This window comes from Neopsephotus bourkii, unplaced genomic scaffold (assembly GCF_033783945.1).
Source record: "Neopsephotus bourkii isolate Nb327-2 ecotype Australia unplaced genomic scaffold, CSIRO-AGI_Nbou_v1 NB_673, whole genome shotgun sequence".
Lineage (NCBI taxonomy): Eukaryota > Metazoa > Chordata > Aves > Psittaciformes > Psittacidae > Neopsephotus > Neopsephotus bourkii.
Window position 1 is genome coordinate 1,884,114 of NW_026901172.1, and position 18,174 is coordinate 1,902,287.

Genomic DNA, 18,174 nt, shown 5'->3' on the forward strand with positions numbered 1-18,174 from the left:
ACCTCTCAGCATCAGGGACTCAAGCCAGGTACCAACTAGATACAGCTCAGACTCACCAAGCTATCTATCACTGTCACAGCTAGGAAGAAAAAGAGCTTTATCCTGCCTGCGTGGGATGCACTTACAAACCATCTTTATGCTATATCCACACAGCCTCACCCCAATTCTTCTGCTGTGGCTTTCAAGCAGCCTGTCCTCTGAATTCATTGCCTCAGCTTCTCTGTAAAACAGGGTCACTGCAAGAGCACAGCTGGCAGAGAGATTACCTAAAGAGCCACAGCTCATCAGTGGCAAAGGACAAAACAGTACTGAAGTGTCCTTCTATGCTAGGGCAACAAGGTGCTTGCCCCTGAGAGACACATCCTGCTGTGGTCTGTGCACAGTGCCCTGCCTTACCTCAGAAATCACACATGGATCTGCTGTTAGCATCTATCCCTTTGTATTTGGCATAGGTGCTTTATCTCCAGAAGTATAAAGTGTTCTATGAGTCTTCAATGGGGCATCTGCCTAGAAAATATATTGGTCACCTGAAAGCCGTACAAATGATGCTAACATCCCGTATTTCCCAGTGGCTCACCACAAAGCTCCTCTCTGAGAGGGGAGCTTTGAAGCCTGGACCTGTTTCAGATCCATCCTTTGCGGTGTCTTTCCCTTCCAGAAAAAGGCTTTGCCATTTATTTCATCTGCAGTCAAAACGATGGCACAGTTTTGACACAGGATTATCTTGGGGCTTCAATGTTTTTGTTTCTCCTCAGCGAAATTCACAGTAGAAGTTTAAAGACTAAAACCATCGTTTTGTTTGACTTGGCACTTCTTCCATGTGGTTCATTTTATGCTGCGTGGGATAACGCAGGTATCGACGGTGCAGAATGCTGGTGGTTCAGAAGGCAGGCTGAAGTTTTATCCTGTGCTGGCAGAGTAGCCTAAGCCAGGTTTCCAAACTCCATAATTAAACCCTGTCCTCTGGGTTACCGGCCAAACAACAGGAGGAGGAAGTCAGACCAAGAAAAGGAAGCTTAGACTTGTCTGTGGGTTGCCTGTTCTGGCTGGGAAGAAAAGTTCAGAGAGAAGCCAGCAGCCAACCTCCCAGCCCAGTAGGATCCACACCAAAGATAATAATATATCCTTTGGCTTTATTGCCTTTGAGTAGATTGCTTCCTCACAGGAGAGTTAGATTTATGCAGAGATAGCTTCTTGGCCTATATGCCTTGACAGGTTTATGGGAGCGAGAGGATGAATATTCTGTCTGTGTGTATTGCATTTGCTTAATGTTGAGGTGTGCACATGAGAAAAAGCGGGGACTCTAACGCAGGAGCAGGTGAAGTACCCGTACACCTACACACATGTAGAGACAGAGCAAAGTGCTCGTGGCACAGAGGCTGTGAGAGGGTGGTAGAGAAAGGTGTTGCCTGGGACAGTGCAGGGAAATTAGGTTGGAGAAATGTCACACTTGAGAGAACAACGTGGAAGAGAAAGGGAAAATGAGAAGACAATTTTAGACCATACAGAAAGGGGAAAGTATATAGGGGAAAGAACAAAAAGAACAAATGCCAGGAAAACAAAGATTTAACTTCCTAGAAAGGAAATATGAAATGGAATATGTGAGCTCCTCTTAGAGAAAGAGAGCACTCAGGCAGAGGGTTATTTACCGCCAGCCGTGACTAGTCGCTCTACATCTGTCTCCATTTTTTTCTCTTGAACAAATTCCCTTTTTGGATACTTTCTTCCTGCTTTGCTTCCCTGTGATTGCCCCTGTAAGTGGTCTTTGGAGGGCAGGCTGTATACTCAGAACATATGTGCAAACTGGCAGGAGAACAGAAGAGGACAAAACCACTCTGTGTGCTATTTAGATTAGGCAGTGGATGCTTCCCCTGTGCCTACTCTTGGGGTCTCTGCTGCATGCAGAATAGAAGCTGCACCTATTGTCCATCCAAAGTCCTTTCTCTGCACTCCTACATTCCAGGCCCCTGGGTCTCAGAGCACCCTGACATCTGTCTCATGTGGAGATTTAGTTGGGTGCTTCACCCACCAGTAACATGACCTTTCCATTCGTGGCATTTCAGACCCATAATCGTGAGCAGAGGGCATGTAGCACTCTCCTTATACGTCAGACGTGACAGCCAAAGCAAAATCCAGCATTAATTCCATGTTCCTTGTACTGTACTCCTTGAGTCTCACATCCATTTACCTGCACTCGAAAGCTCCTGGGGAGCTCTCAGGCCTAAAAAGGCTGCAGTCTGCCAGAAAAGATGAATTTCCTTTCACAACAGGAAGGCTTAGGAAGTAAAACAAAGCAGGCATGTAGTAAATTACTTCTGCTTTTCAAATACCTTTTGCGGTATCATCCTTACCATTACTTTATCTCAGCACTTTCAGTACATAACTCTTGTTAACTGAGAAGAAGGGCAAGAGAGGATAAAGATGATGTTGGTAAGAAAATAAGGCAACACCATACTGGCTTTGAACTCATACACAAAGCTGGCCTGTGTTCAGTTCTGTGGCAGCTCTGCTTGTAACGGAGGTAAGCCATAATTACAGGTATATGTTTTTTAATTCCATAATAAGAGAAGATTGAGTTAATCAGTATTCCACTTACACATTTTTTAATGCATTCCTTTGATTCAGTCCAGGAGTAAAGTTCACATTGTGCTCTCTCATGTTGTAGTGTAGCATATGGATGGTGTTTGTCAATTCTGCTTCTATTGTATTTCTACAGCGTAGCATGGAAAAAATGTTTAAGATTCAAATTCAGAGTATCCTGTTAGTTTCTTTACTTAGATCTTCCTGGTATTTGCATTTCCACATGTTAGCTTGGTCCCTAGAAGACCATAATCCCAGGAAAGGTATGTGTTTGTACTCCCTGTGCTTCTTGAGATAACTAAAGGGACAATTAGCTCTGCTTCTGTTGTGGTCTTGACCAACTTAGAGCCCTTCACCCATTTGTAAAATGGGTGAGGTCTGTGGTCCTTCTTGTACTGAAAGGCTGATGGGGCTTTTCATACCATGGCCATCCACCTTCCCTTGCCCCAGCTCCACCCCTGCTGTGCTGCTGCTGGTTGTGCTGTGCTCAGCTTTTGCGCATCTTCACCTTGAAAACCCCAGGAACCAAATGAGCCTTTCAGTGCAGAAACCTTAAGGAATTAGCAATAACACTTGCACTGCATGACTGAAAGACGTATTTACAGTTCCAGGGGCTTATGGAGTTGATAATATTATATGAACCTGCAGTAAGCTAGAGAGTTAGACTGCTGGACACGTCTTTGATAGTAAAGATGCTATTAAAGTCAGCCTCATGATTGCTCACTACACCACTCAGCTAGTGCTGCTCGTTCTCATGTCACCATCTATGGGACTGTCTGAAAATAATTTCTGAGCAATTTCTATGCAGCTGAGGAGCTGAGATCTTATTTTGGAATATTTCCCTTGCAGTGGCAGTGACCTCTAACTCAATGGTACCGTGTCCCTCCCCGCTGGTGGTTATAGAACAACCACATGCAGGCAGCTGGTCCAAACCCTTGTTTTAATAACCCTTGTCTTAAATCTGGCATGGGCTTTCTTTTTAGCAGATTCTCAGCACGCCAAGAAAACTCTTTCTCCATGTTTACTAAGAAACTTTTATTTATGCCTTACACATCAGAAAGGCTCATTCAGGCGTGGATCAGATGACCACAAGACTTTGTTTTCAAAGTCTGTTCAGAATTATTTCTTGGAAATAAGAGAGAAAGTAGTATAAGGGAGATCCTGGATTGTTTTCTTTATGCATTCTTGATGTCCTAAACACAGCTGTTGCCTGGCACTACACCTAGAAGATAAAATATATATAGTATGTCCCAGCATCAGGGATGCAGGGTGCATCTGATCTGTCCTCAGGCAAAAGGTCTATGGGCTCATTGGAAGACTTGACACCACACACTAACTCATTGCTCAGGGAAGTTTCCAGTGATTGTATTACATTATTGCCAATGATTCAAGGGACTGACTGTAGAAAATATGATGAAAAACATGAGAACCATGTATTATTCAAAATAAGGAATAGAAAAATAGTCTCTTCTTACTGGGAAAACATTCAACTTCAGACCTGGAGTATTCAGTATCGAATAATTCTCTGGTGCTACTTTTCAGTGACTTGCTGTAGTGGGCAGTTTTCACTGGGTTGTAACCAGACACAGGAATTTCGTGATTGTAATTAATTTCCGTAAGCTGAACTCTTCAGATGCTCAAAGACCTATTTAAGAAAGGCAAAACCAAGGAAACTTCTCTCTTCCTTAGACCAGAGGAGGTCTACATCCAGGATCCCTGCCAATTACATTTACGCAGTGTTTCCCAGGTGTGACATTGTCTTGCCCTCCAATTCTCAGTGTGTAAAGTCAGGCAGCACACTCACATAGCCATTAAGATTGTACCTGCCTTTGCAGCAGCTTCATTACATACCTTGACACATCTATCAGCAGGCACCAGTGCCATTTTTTCCTCCATTGAACTTAATATCTTAAGACAGTGGGAACATTTCACAACCAGATAGGCCTCCAGCCCACAACATAGTTTGGCTCTTTGAATGGTAGGTTAGAAGCAGAGCGTATTTCTCTGGTGGCCAAAATATTTTGGTTTATAGCAGAGAGAATTTCATCAGGCTAATTTGTGCTGTTCAGTTGAAGAGATGCCATTGACATTCAAGGCCAGGCTGGACGTGGTTCTGGGCAACCTAATCTAGTTGAAGATGTCCCTGCTCATTGCTGGGGGTTGGACTAGATGACTTTTGAAGGTCCCTTCCAACCCAAACTGTTCTATGAGTGGTACAGCAGACACAACCTGTTGCCTCCCAGATTCAGGCAAACTTCCACTGTTCCTTTTCTCTGAAGAGCATCTCAGCTTTGTTAGACTGCACACTGTGGCTAGGACTCCTCCTCCCATTCATCCCATTTCCCTGTTCCCGTTCAGACCCGTGCTTCTTCTCATCTCCAAGGCTTTATACAGTTTCCCACATTTCTGCCCACTCTTTCAGAGTATTCCAATATCCTTGTTCTTTCTGCCAAGCTGAGAAGCAGAGCGTGCTTGGGCCTGTGCTACCTTTCATGCTTCCGTTACTGGTACGTGGAGTTAAACATGACCCCATGTGCATGCTGCATCCGAAAAAGTTGGCTTCAGGTGAACAGGTAGGTGCCTGAAGCCAAACGTACAATGGGATCATACTTCAAGGAACTCCAGCAACTGTAAAATACAGAGCTTTCCTTAAATGTCTTTTTACCTTTGTAGACTTCATTTGTTCCTTTATCCCTGCTCTCTGCATTACAGTATCCCATCAAAACACAAGCTGCCCAGTGGTTTACGAGAGCATAAGATTTCTCTTTTCTTCTAAGAGCAGTAACACTTATCAACTTCTACTGAAATACCATATCAGCTCCTTGTCACTGGCAGCCTACAGTTCCTGCCGCTAAAAGTTTAATGCATTTACAGGAGCACTTAGGCATCAAGACTTTGATATCACAATCTGTTAGTCACAGGTGCTACATGATAGGTTTGTGTTAGCACATTATAGATCTTTTATCAGATACTGCACAAAATGTGTGTGTTTCTCTGCCAGGCAATCAGAATCAGCCTGCTGCATAGTTGATGAGTTACCAATATACGTTGTTGTTTATTTTAAACAGAACTTTTCCAGACCTGCACCCTAATGGATAACTTCAACCCTAATTGGGTGAGGCCAGCAAAGATCAAGAACTTTTTGTGAGCCAGGAAAAATGCAGCAGGTCAATAGTGGCGCTTTGAGCATTGTCAGTCTTCTGCAATAGCATTCATCAAGTGAAATGATTAACACTACTCATTTGCTATAACAGACATAGTCATTTTGACAGCAAATTACCACTGGATCAATAGCTCAGCTTTTCTTTGGCAATTCACATAGTAGCATGAGACCTGTGACAACATGCCATGCTGCTGGCATTGCCGTCTCAAAATCATGGAAGGAAGTTAGAGCAGGGGGAAGAACAGCTGATTAAAAAGTCAGATCAGATTGAAATGTCCTGGATGTTTTCACTTCCCTCAAAGGCTCTTTTTTTTCCAGACACTAGACAACACAACAAACTTGGCCCTGAAATGCAGCCTAAACTGTACTTTCCATTTTTAATAAAATTAATAATCCCAAGCAAGTTTTAGAGCACATGCCTCAGCTTTGCTGTAATCCCCTGAGGAAAACATCCCTTCTTCAGTATGGTCCCGGAGAAGTCGGTCAGTCAATGTTGTGGCTCTGCTCTCCGCATCCAACTCCAGATGTCAGGAAATGCATCATTTAAAAACGGGTATGGAGCTGTAGGAGATCTGAATTAAAAAAATGAAGAAACTGTTTCACTTCAGATACCAAAATAAAGCTGTTTTTTTCACATCCGTACTATTTTCACTGACTTCCATGACCAAGTTAAAAGCAGGTCTTCTGTGTGCTGTGACAGCCATAAGATCACCTGAGCTATTCCTGTCTCCATTCACAATTGGCACCATCTAAATCATTTTTCAGATTGATAGGAAAGATTTAGTGCATGGAAAACTAATCCCTTACGAAGGTTGGAACAGTGCTTCTCCGTGACAATGGGATTCCTGTGATGGGAGTGCTGTATTGGTAGTCCATGGACCTAAGGTTCTTCAGACGTCATTGCTGGCTGAGCCAGATTCTGCCATCCATTCTGTTGAAAATACACTCATAAAGCAAAGACACTGATCTGGTTTGTGCTTCCCTTTGGACACCAAGTGAAAATGATAAGCTTCCTGGCACTGGGACAAAAGCAGACACTTTCTACTTCCTCTCAGAGGTGAGCTCTGAAGGACAGAAGCACCCTCTGAACATGGCTGTGAATTTCTTGCTGATTTGGAGTCTGTCAAACATGAATCTCTGTGAGCTCCAGACATGTCTCCTCTGATGCTATTATCTTTGAAGATCACCTGATAGTGTGGCATGTGACTGTTCAATTGCAAAATGGGATGAAGCACATTGAAAGTATTGTACCTGTCTTCCAAAAGTTGAACTAGTTTTCTTGTTTGCTTCTGGGACCAATTCAGGATGTTGACTTGGATCTATAAAGTCTTCTATAGATTAGATCTGGGTTAGGAAATGGACTACGTTGCTTTGATGTGCTGTCTTAGCAGTTGAGATCAGCAGACTTGCTTTTTCTAATGTGTTTGGGAAGCAGAAGCAATATTTTATCTCTTGTGGTACGCTGCTGGTACAGAAATGTTCAGGCTTATTAATTCTTCAGGACATAGGAGAAGTCTTCATCACCTGTGTAGGCAGTCATGGGAAAGGACCCACTGCAAAGACTGCACTGAACTTTATTTTTTGGAGAGGCAGCTGGAAAATATTAGTAGTTTTCAGAGCCAACATACAGTACATATTGAGAGCCAGTAAATGATGCATATTATTGCAGATTCCTTTGCACTTCTGCATTTTATAAAACAGATAACTAAAATACCCACCTAGCCAGATCAGGCCCCCAAAGAATGCACTTTTCCAAGTAGAGACACAAACCAAAAACCCAGAGCAGAACAGGAATTAGCCAAATAGCGGTTGAAACAAATGGTTTTAGGATCACTGAGTGAGGACCGTGACCTCCTTTTGCATCAGTCAAGGCAACTGTGAAACTTTGTGAAAGAAGCTCACCACAAAACAGATGCTGGGCTATCTTAGGTAAATAAATTACCAAAAAACAATAATAAAAAACTCCCCTACACATTTTACAAAGCACAGCTGTGTAAATACTGCATGAGACAGGGGAGAGGAGGAGAGATGTAACATACACCCTTTTCTATGCAGAAGTTCTGTTCTCGCCACTGTTTATTAGCATTCCCAGTACAAGCATCACTCCACTGCTTTGCACACAGTGCGGCTACTGTACTGAGTGCACATGGTTTGATCTTTGCTTTAGGGGAGAAAACAGGCTTAATTTTAAAGGAAACACTTTCACACAAAGTTAAAATGTGCAACGAGAGGTGTTAGGGGACTCAGAGAGGATGGTACAGGACCGGGAACAGGAAACAGACCATGTTACATCTCCTTTTGCATTTCCTTTCCCACACTGTGTCTGCCACACTGACTCCTGGTTCTCCACAAGATCTTTATTACATTGAGCTGGATACCTACTGCAGTTTTCCCGTTTCTCAGCTGCCAGGCACAGCACATTCCAGCCTACAAAAACTGTGGATCTGCCCACAGAGAATTAAAAATGGCTCTTCTGAGCTAGACTAAAGTCTTGCCTAGTCCAGTGTGCTGCTGCCTATGACAAGAGCTAGTAGCGGACACTTAAGGAAAGAATACAGCAGCAGCACAGGCATCCAGTGATGCTTTTCAGAGCACAGCCACAAGGATTTTGGCAGCAAACAGCTTGGTTTCATGAGCCAGAGGCTCAATTCACATCTTTGTGTTTGACAGCCTTCAGTGGACTTCTCTTCTTGGAGACACACTCGGATTTTTAACCCATTCTTTATTTTGCCCTCTACAACATCCCAAGGCAGCGAGTTCCAGTTTTACTCAGTGCTGTGTAGGGAAGATATTAGGCAGAAGCTCTTCCCTGTGAGGGTGCTGAGGCGCTGGCACAGGGTGCCCAGAGAAGCTGTGGCTGCCCCATCCCTGGCAGTGTTCAAGGCCAGGTTGGACACAGGGGCTTGGAGCAAGCTGCCCTAGTGGAAGGTGTTGCTGCCTATGGCAGGGGTTGGAACTGGATGGGCTTTAAGGTTCCTTCTAGCATAAACCATCCAGTGATTCTATGAAGAAACGCTTCTTTTACCCGTTGCCTGATCATTTTGCTTGATACTCCTTAATGTTTTTATTACTGCCAGAAGTAGTGAATTAAACATTCCCTGGTTACTTTCTTTACTTTCTTTCAAGTTAAGTGCTGCCCCAACGCATTGACCACAGCAGTCAGTGAGCACAGGAAAGCAGAGAAATCTGTCTAGCAGCCTGTTAGCTCAGGTAACAATTTGGCTGAGTGGCTGCAGAGCCATTCCATACCTCCAGGAATGTCTGTGTACTGTGACAGCAGCTGTGTTGTTCCCCCAAAGTGGGTAGTCTGTAACCTTGACCCATAACCCCAGAGCTTATGGCATGAATCAAGTGTTAACCCCACAGCTGAGCCTGGCTGAAGTGACTGTAATAAGGACACTGCAGCCTAAATAAGGGATGCTGCTTAAGTATTCTTAATTTCCCTTCATCTTCCAGCTCAACAAAAACTTAAAGTACAGCAGAGTGTTCATCTAGTGTGCATTCTGGCTAGAGATCTATTCTGATTTCACTGGTATCTTGCTCAGGGGAGCTCAGGTAATCCATAGCATCCTCCGTCTTTGCTTGCCCAGCCTGTGGTCCTAATGAGATCATCCTTTCTGCTATTCTCTTACATCAGTGGTTGCTGCTATTTTTAGTGTGATGCACACCAAAAAGCAGAACATAAGAGATCCCAATGCTAAAATTAGCTGGAAAATTATAGGCTGTTTTAGTGGTTTGTGAATAGCCTTCATTTGCCTCGCTGGGATTTGTGTGCAGATCTTCGAACCCCTGAAAACCACCAAAGTGCGCTGGTACCTGCAGTCCTCATGTCCAAGTGCTTTTGGAAAGAATGGGACTATTTTATACCAGCAAAGGCTGGAGGCAAGGTGCTAAGTTCCACCTATAGGAGGGAAATACTTGGAATAAGGATTTACAGTCAGTGAGACTAGAGATATATGAATGTATGGATTATCTTTCTTTGTACTTAGTGGAACATCCCGGTTTATTACAGCAGCCCATGTTTGTCTCCAAGAGTATTATCTGTGATGCAGCACACTAATGCACTACCTTGCTCTAAACAGGAGAAAGCACTTTGGATGTAGTCCAGATTTAACCCTGTTTTAGGGTTTGCCTTTACTATTAGCCAAAATAACAGCAAATTATAACTAAAGCATCATCCCAGCTCTTCCTATGAACTTGGCCAATCCAAGGTGTGAGGTGCAACCTTAAGCAAAGGGTAATGGTCATTGCCACTTGTTTCATGACTCCTCTGCCTCACTCTGCCCCTCATCTCTTTTCCATTCCTTGAGTGAAACTGCTCTAACACCTGATCTAAGGGCACTATGCAAGGAGCTGCTTCTGACTGTCAAAGTTAAGGTTTGACATCCGACGCCAAACTGATTCCTGCGGAGTCCTGTCATCCAGGAGGAGCTGCAGATTCTGGCCATTAGGAGATTTTAAAACTGAAAGGATCCCCAAACAGTTGTATTTCCTGTGCAAGCCCTACCTAAATGGGAACTTATAAGTATTAAATAAGTTGCTTGCCCTCTTTGAATTTGTTTAATCTTTTTGGTTGAAAACTTGTCATCTAAAACCCCAATAGTTTTTTGGGGAACAGGTTTTTAAGAGAGCAAGGCAGTCTTACAAACGACATTTCTCCCATGTCTTGTCAGCTATGGTGCTATTGTGCTTCTGCAGTGCTATTTCTTTATTCTTGCAAGAGCGTTCTCTTTAACATTATGTGCAAAACCCTGACCAAAACCTGATGCTTAATTCAGAGTAAACAGTGGCGGTGACTGAATAGAAACCCGATGTCAAATATACAACCGCCCTGGGAAAGTCAAAATGCGTTGCTTTCTCATCTCTTCCAGTTGTTGCCTTCTTAAGTGTATTATTCATAAAATTAGCGATTTAAAAATGCATAGAAACATTATTTTTTATGTTCATTGCATCACTTGGAAAAAAAAAATGGTTAAAAATCGATTTGCTGGCCTCTTGGGGAAATGCTGTAATGTTTTTGGCTGTCTCCTACTTTCTGCTGCCAGCTAAAAGTACCATCTGGCTTGTTTAGGGCCTTTTTCCATATCAGGTGCTTCCAAAATTCTCCCCAACCAGAGGATTGTTTCATTGGGTTGCTTTGCCTGCTGAGGCATGTGTCCTGGGCTGGGAATCCTACTGCTTCTGTTCCCTGCCATCTTGCTGACGGTGGTGTGTGTATGTTTGGGCACAGATCTTGCTGCCTCTCTCCCGAGGACATTTGCATCATTGTCAGCTGCACATATTAAATTGATATGCAGGGCTCAGAAACACGTATCCCGTCTTTTGTCCCTTTGTTTGTGCAATTGTTGTGGTTTTAATTCTTCTTTGACACCTGGAATATCACAAAGCTGCTGATAATCTCTTGGCTACTAAGGGAAATGACATTGATAGAAGGATAATGTGTGTCAGACTTATATCTAGATAATTGCCGGCACACCCCAAACCCTTGCAGCTCAGGGAATGAATATCCTAAATCCATTATTAATTTGGAGAGTCATATGTGGCAGTTGGCTGCGGTGTCATCCTCTCGCTGCAAGAGTCACTTGCAAGGGATTTTAAAATCCAGTTTCGGTTAATTCTGCATTGCTGTGTCGAGTTACGCCTTGTAGGAGTCCATTTGGGTACATTCCTGCTGCCATTTCGTGGCAGTGTGAGGAGCTGTAACAAAATGGGGTTGGTGTCCTAACTCCTCACTGAAGGAACCTTCCCATGTGTCTTCTCCTGCACGGGCACCAAATACCAAGGAAATAAGAAGTGATGCACTATACGTGGCACCAATTGAGGGAGACACCTCCTCCTCAGGATCCTTTGCTTTTCAAATTTGCTGTTTTACTTAGAAATATAAATCTACCCCTCAAAAGGATTTATGAGTGGATATGGAGTACTGTAGTTGCTAAGGATAGACTTTTGATGTGATCATTTGGAAAGATGGGGCGTGTTTTGAAATAGGTTCTGCCATAAGCTGTCTTGTCCTATTTCCAAAATAATCTGTGCCGTACACTGCTGACTTTCCCTGTCCATCCATTAAAAAGTGAATTATGAAGAGTGCTGAGACTCTGAAACAGATAGTAGTTTAACCTTGTTAGTAAATACCAGGTAGCTGGTATATACTGCTAAAATGTTATATCACAGCCTTTCCCTTCTATATAGCCTTATGAAATTATCTTGTTATTATATAAACTGCCTTTGCTGTGTACATTCTTCCAAAGGTTTATTGTTCTTTCTATGCTGGCACAGTAGCATGACTCTGAAGAGGCAGCTCACAATGTGGTTAATTTTAAAGGCTTGGGAGATGGCCATATCTGGTTTTCACAAAGGAATGAAAACTCTCCTTCTATTTTCCTTTTTTGTTGTTGTTTCCTAAGGTATCAAAAGTTTCAAGAGATGTGCTGAAATGCGAAGGAACTAATAACTAAAGACTGGATGGGAAGTAGTGTCTCAGAGTGCTGACTTTGCTTCTTTTGTTTGTTACCCCCAAAAGCTTAGTATTTGAAGTACACGTTAATACTTAAACCAAATAAGCCTGGTTTGTGAAGCAGCGAGCTACTTGAGCTCTATCACACATTATTCATTTAGTTTTGTGTGAGTGCAATAAAAATTTTACAAGCTGTAATCTTGTTCTTTTAATAGAGAGAAAACTATGCAGAATATGTTGCTTAGAGTATTAGATAAGCTACAGTGTGTTAATCAAATATTTTCGTGATATGAGGGCAGTTGAGAAAACAGTACAATTTTTGCTAATGGCACTGGTAAGTAAACGGATCTATCATTACATTGTCATGAAAAGTGACATTGAGCAGAAACACCCTGCCAATCCCTAGAAGATAAGTATTTAATGTAATTAGACAGACACTGTCTCCTTTGTTGAACGTAGCATTAATCACCCAGAGAAGTCCAACTTTATATGAAATGGCTTTTTTCTGATATGTCTTTGTATTAGCAACCTTCTTACGTGGTTTTGTCATGACGATCTATTTGAAGAAGTGACTGCCGTAGCTCTACAGTTTTCCTCATGACATATCTTGCTGTTCTGTGTTCCATAATCTTATTTTTTATTATTATTTAGCAATGTTACATTATATAGCTGTGACTTGTTTCTGAGTCTAGAAGCCCACAGGCATTTGGAACTGAACCTCTTTGAAACAGTTAATAATGCATTCAACTTCTGAGACATTAAAGCAACTCAAATCGCTGCCATTATGTTCTCCAGTTCTTCCTCTGTGGTGTTAGCACAGGTTCATTGGAACAGCATAAGCAAAATGCTTCTTGCCTCAAATGCTAGTTCATAAAATCACACAAAAAATAGAAAGAACTTGTATGAAAATCTCATTGTTAAATTGATGAAAAATGTTGCCCCCTTCCAGAACTCATTGGCACTACAGACTCCTCTTTTTTTTTTCCCTCTCCTCTGTTGCTTGTAATTTGTACTGTGAAATGCTGTCTGGTTATGAACTGGTATCAATTTAAATCAGCGCGCAGCTGTGTCTTCCCACCTTCTCAGTGGTGCAGAGGGCTTTGAAGGGAAAGAATAGGGTTTAGTCAACGATGACAGCGGACTTCACCGGCTAACAGGTGGAGGTCAAGTCGGTTTATTTGTTGGGATGAACAGAGTGCAGAGATGAAAAATCTTTGCCATAATAAGGTTTAGGAGGAAAATGCTGACTAGTCTAAGCTTTGATTCCAGCTGACAGATCCTTTTCTAGTGTTCATTACTTGATTTCACAGTTCAGGCAATTTTAAGAGGCTTAAAATGATATTTCTGCTCTCCTCTCTAAAACTTTTCGATCACTTTCTAATTTTTTTTTTGCTTTAAGTAAAGTTTACAGGGACTCCCTGATAGCCACTCCTGCCTTTAAAAGTCAATATGCCATCAAAACCAGAAGGATAAGCTTTTATTTTAGACCCTTACTTTTATCGATTCTTTTTGTAAATGAAGTAAAAAGAATTCACACCAATTTGGTTAGAAAATTAAAACTTTAGAAAAAGAAAACTCTCCTGAAAAGTGGATGGTAAAAGAAAATCACAGTGCTTAAGAAGTCACTGTTCCAGTCTGGCCATACAGGTTTTTATGTGCCTGGTAGTGTTAATGAAGCTACGCCAGCCCAGTGTGCTCAGTTTCAATCACCAAGTGCCGGTGAGCCATGCTCCATCCTGAAAGGGAGTCACAGCAAGACCCCAGCTAATCAGAGCAGAACGTCCTGACATTGTGTGCCGGTGCTGGGACTGCCGTGACCTGTCGGCATCGTTGCAGATCAAATGCAGCATCACAAAGGGATTTCAGAGCTGTGAGTGTGCGAGTCCCTCCTAGGTTAGAATCCTGCCCTTCCCCTGTGCCAGCTGCTGGGAGGGGAAGGCAGGCATTTCTCCTTTCCCACCCTTTTTCTTCCACCACCACCACCTGCTTCCTACCTGCTGGAGTGGGCAGAATAGGATTATCTTTAGCCATTTGCTAAAATCGTCCCCCTCAGACTTTCTATTACTTCTGCATTCATTCTTTGCAGGAAGAGGAAACTCACTGGTCAAACCCTTGGACACCAGAATAGTTGCATGCAGTTTCCCAGGGAGCCAGATAGCTCTAAAGCTTCCCAGTGAGTGACAGTTTCTCTCTTCTATTCTTCTGAAACATGTGTTTTACACATATACTGAAAAATGTTGATATCAATTTACAGCCAGATTCTTGCTTTTTAAAAAACAAAAAATATATATATCGAATCTCCCAAAGTATTTACACTTAGAGCACCTCAGCACACATAGCACTTTTTTAACGCAGGAAAAAGTGTTGGATGCTCTTATGCACATAACATCATTGGGCTTGAAAGCTGTTAGCTCATTCCGAGTTAGTGGCAAGAACAGTGGACTTGCCAGCACCAAACTGTGAAACCTTTTCTGTGTGACTGGTAGAGATCTCATGGGGGTAGAATTCCAAAAGAGGGGAGGAGGGGGGTGTGAATCTGTGCATTTGGATTCGAGTACCTTCAATACCATGCTATCAACTTTGTCCTAGAAGCCCTTGAATCACAAATGATTGGAGGCTGGGAGAGTATTTTGGAGAATTACCACTGTATGCTTTCCCTGGTCTTTTTACTCTTTTTCTAGGCATCCCTTAGTTGCCACTGTCAGAGAGAGGATACCGGGCTAGGTGGATCCCTGTAATCTGATTTGGCATGGCTATTTTTCTGTGTTCCTAAGCTCATGAGATCAAGTTATGTAGGATTATTTCATAATGCCAGAGTAGCCGTCTCTGAGGTTCGACAAAGCTATCTAGCAAAGTGTCTAATAAAAGAAAAATCCTGTCCCATACTGTAGCTTTCTTGGTCCAGTGAAGCAGCATCCTCATGCATACAAATCTTATCAAGTTGCTTCTGATAGCTCCCTCTGTCCCTTCGTTTTCATAAGCTAAAGTGCCATTTTCCTTTTTACAGCTTAATTGAACCTAAATGCACCCGTTTGCTGCAATGTGGTGTTTTGGTAATTTTACTATTTGCTCGTAACTTTTCCCTTAAGCAAACTGAAAGCTTCCCCCTTATCACTTCACTGGGCCAAGATTTCACACAGTATCCTGCTTGCTACAAAATATGATAGTGTTCTCTCTCACCTTGTTTCTTTTTTCTTCTTTTACTTTCTTTTTATAAAATCAGGATATCTAAGAAACCCTGAACACCGCGGAGCACTACATGGTGGGTGTGCTTATTCAAACAATGCCAATGCTCTTGTTCTCGGTGCATAGACATTTTGTGTTGGTTGGGGGGGATGTACCAGGTGTCCCTCTCATGTGGGTTCTCTGGTTTCTAGTGAGGAGAGAACTCCTGCTGAGCACTTTGCCAGAATGACAGAACTGGAGGGAGCGCTGCCATGTTACCTCTGCCCTTCCCATGCCTGTGTACATGGAACTCGCAGGGAATTTTTCCTCTCTGCCTCTCTGTCAGATGTGTTTTAAATTGCTCAGTAGATGAGAGAGGTGTTGAGCAGATCACACGAGCAGACCTGCAGGCAGCACGGTCATACGCAGCTCCTTTGGAAATGATGCCAAAGCCAAACTGCTGTGCTCTGCCTTCTCTGCAATGGGAGGGTCATGTATTTTTTCCAGGGGGATCCTTTGTTCCTCCCAGAATCCTGAAACCATTGGGGCTGCAGAAAAATGAGGCTGATTTCTCCTATTTGATATCACCTGCCTGAGAGCCGATCCATTGGGAATCAGTTTATGTCCCTGGTGCCCGGTGGCAGGTCGGCAGCGCCATTCCAGCGGGAGCTCCCCAGGCTACAACTGGCAATGGACACTTGCCAGTGAAAGAGCACAGCAGCTGTGGGTCAGCTACAAATGATTTCTTGTGTTTTGGAGAAATGAGATGACTGTTGAGCCCTGTGACTGTCAAACCTAGGCAGTCATACGGTAAAACGACCCAGAACCACTGGATAGCAATACATAACAGTTCCACGAGTATACTCTTGACCTGTCAAATTCTAAATCCATTTCAGCTTGGTATGATGCACATGAATTCAGTTTGCAACTCTTGCTTTCTTCAGAATAATGTATAAACCCTTCACCTCAAATTGTGCAGAAATCAGGTGACTTTACAGTACATGGTAAATTACCTGAGCTATTTTCAATCCGGACCACAGCTCTTTGATTAATTAAAACATATGTTCAGTGGCAGTGTACACCGACTAAGTCTTCAAAACCAATATGAACACCAAACTTAGTCTTGACATCATAAAAGTCATTTAAAAACATTAGCATGCAGTAACTGAGGTCACAGGTTGGAAAAATCTACATATTTCCCCATCTCCATCTCATGCCTTCGGCATTTAGCAACCATCATTGTTATATATAGCCTGGGTAGCCGATGGTCTTTTGATGACATGCAAATAATGAGCAAATGATTTTTGAGAAAATAAAGAATAATATAAAAAAACACAGGGAATCTGACTCTATCCTCTTCAGTTACTAAAATTCCCTTTAGTATCACTTGCAATTTAGCATCCATATGCATCTCAGGAAGATATAGTTGAAACATAAATCTATTCTGGGTCTTTTACTTGCAAAAATATTATACCTCAGCTATAATCATATGCAAAGACTTTTTAGAGGGCTTTGTAAATGCCATCCAAATTTATGATGGCATTTTTTTGCCTTGCAGCTATAGATGTTCCATCCCCAAAGCACCCACATAAAGGTATATTCTCCTATGGATGGCTGCAGTTTGTCCCTGCTGCTATATCTAATCTGCCAAGTGTGCTGAAAAACTCCCAAATACCATTTGAAATGAAACAAGTGCAGTCATGAATTTCAGACAAGACGTCTAAAGACGTCATTGGGAAAAAAAAGTAGTTCTTATTACAATGTATTTATAAGTGCAAAGTGATACTGAAACCAGCATTAAATCAAAGGGAAAACTGAACTGTTACCTTGCTATTTATTACACTTCTGATTAAAGTTTTTATATGTAAACCCCACTAAATTGCACTTTGAAGAAATAGGTAATGTGTTGAGTACTAGTTCATTATTAAAAGAACCACTTGGGTGACAAAGCAGGGATGCTTTGAGATCTAAAGAGATCTAAAACAATCAGATGATGCTGTAAACACAGACACAAACAGATAAGGGAACACACTCTATGGGAGCATTGCACCGAATGGTTTAAGGCAGATTTTAATGGGGTAGGTTTTAAAAGAATGGTGAATATCGTAGCACTTGGTTTTAGAAATCTGTAGGCAAGATTTTCCATCAGGATAAACTGGTATTCCTCCTTTGTAAATGGTGCAGTGCTTATTTGCAAAGGACAAATATCAACCTTCTTTTCCCTAGGTGACATCAGAATTTTGATTCTAACTTGAATTATCATTTTTGGCTAAAAATTGCTGAGGAGCCCAAAAGCATTTAAAACCTGAAGCCACTGAATCCATTTAATGCGCCTTTGGCACCTCTCTCTCTCTCAGCCCTTTTTGAACATTCTGGTCCTCATTTTAATCAATCTCTTTTTATTAAGTTCTTTGGCTCATTTACTTGTATGTGCATTTGCTTTATTTTATTTGGAACATTTCTTTTGTAGTGTCTTGAAAAAGAGTTGTGACATTTCTTTTGGAAAGCTTCTTAAGTATCTGGCAGTCACCTATGATGCAATGTTGATGGGTACGGATAGATTAGCTCTGTTTTCCTGATGATCTGACAGATGTCGAGTTCTGAGGAAACTGGTTGTGTGTGTTGGTGATGCATATGCAGTAGTTTGATAAGTGGATAGAGGGGGAGCTTTCGTTTTTCCTCTGTAAAATCACTGGTTATCCACAGCTGGATTTAGTCTTGTGAAGCGAGGTCCTCGCTGGCAGGTAGTTAATCAGTGAGCACGGGAACTCAGAAGGCAACCAGGGGAGCAAGTATCCATTCAGAACATAGA

At 42.2% G+C, this 18,174-nt stretch overlaps 1 protein-coding gene across 17 annotated transcripts in view; it reads left to right on the plus strand.

Moving 5' to 3' along the window:
* The window catches only part of NFIA (nuclear factor I A), a 360,597-nt gene that overhangs the window by 282,592 nt on the left and 59,831 nt on the right, over window positions 1–18,174 (plus strand). For 7 of the 17 annotated variants that reach the window (XM_061353395.1, XM_061353390.1, XM_061353389.1 and 4 more), the window contains 2 exons: window positions 14,284–14,370; window positions 15,421–15,459. The exons of 7 other annotated variants lie outside the window; for them this stretch is intronic. In XM_061353395.1, coding sequence (XP_061209379.1) covers window positions 14,284–14,370; window positions 15,421–15,459 — 126 coding nt within the window. The remainder of the gene's footprint in view (window positions 1–14,283; window positions 14,371–15,420; window positions 15,460–18,174) is intronic. 3 more of the 17 variants (XM_061353399.1, XM_061353393.1, XM_061353397.1) reach the window with 1 other exon arrangement.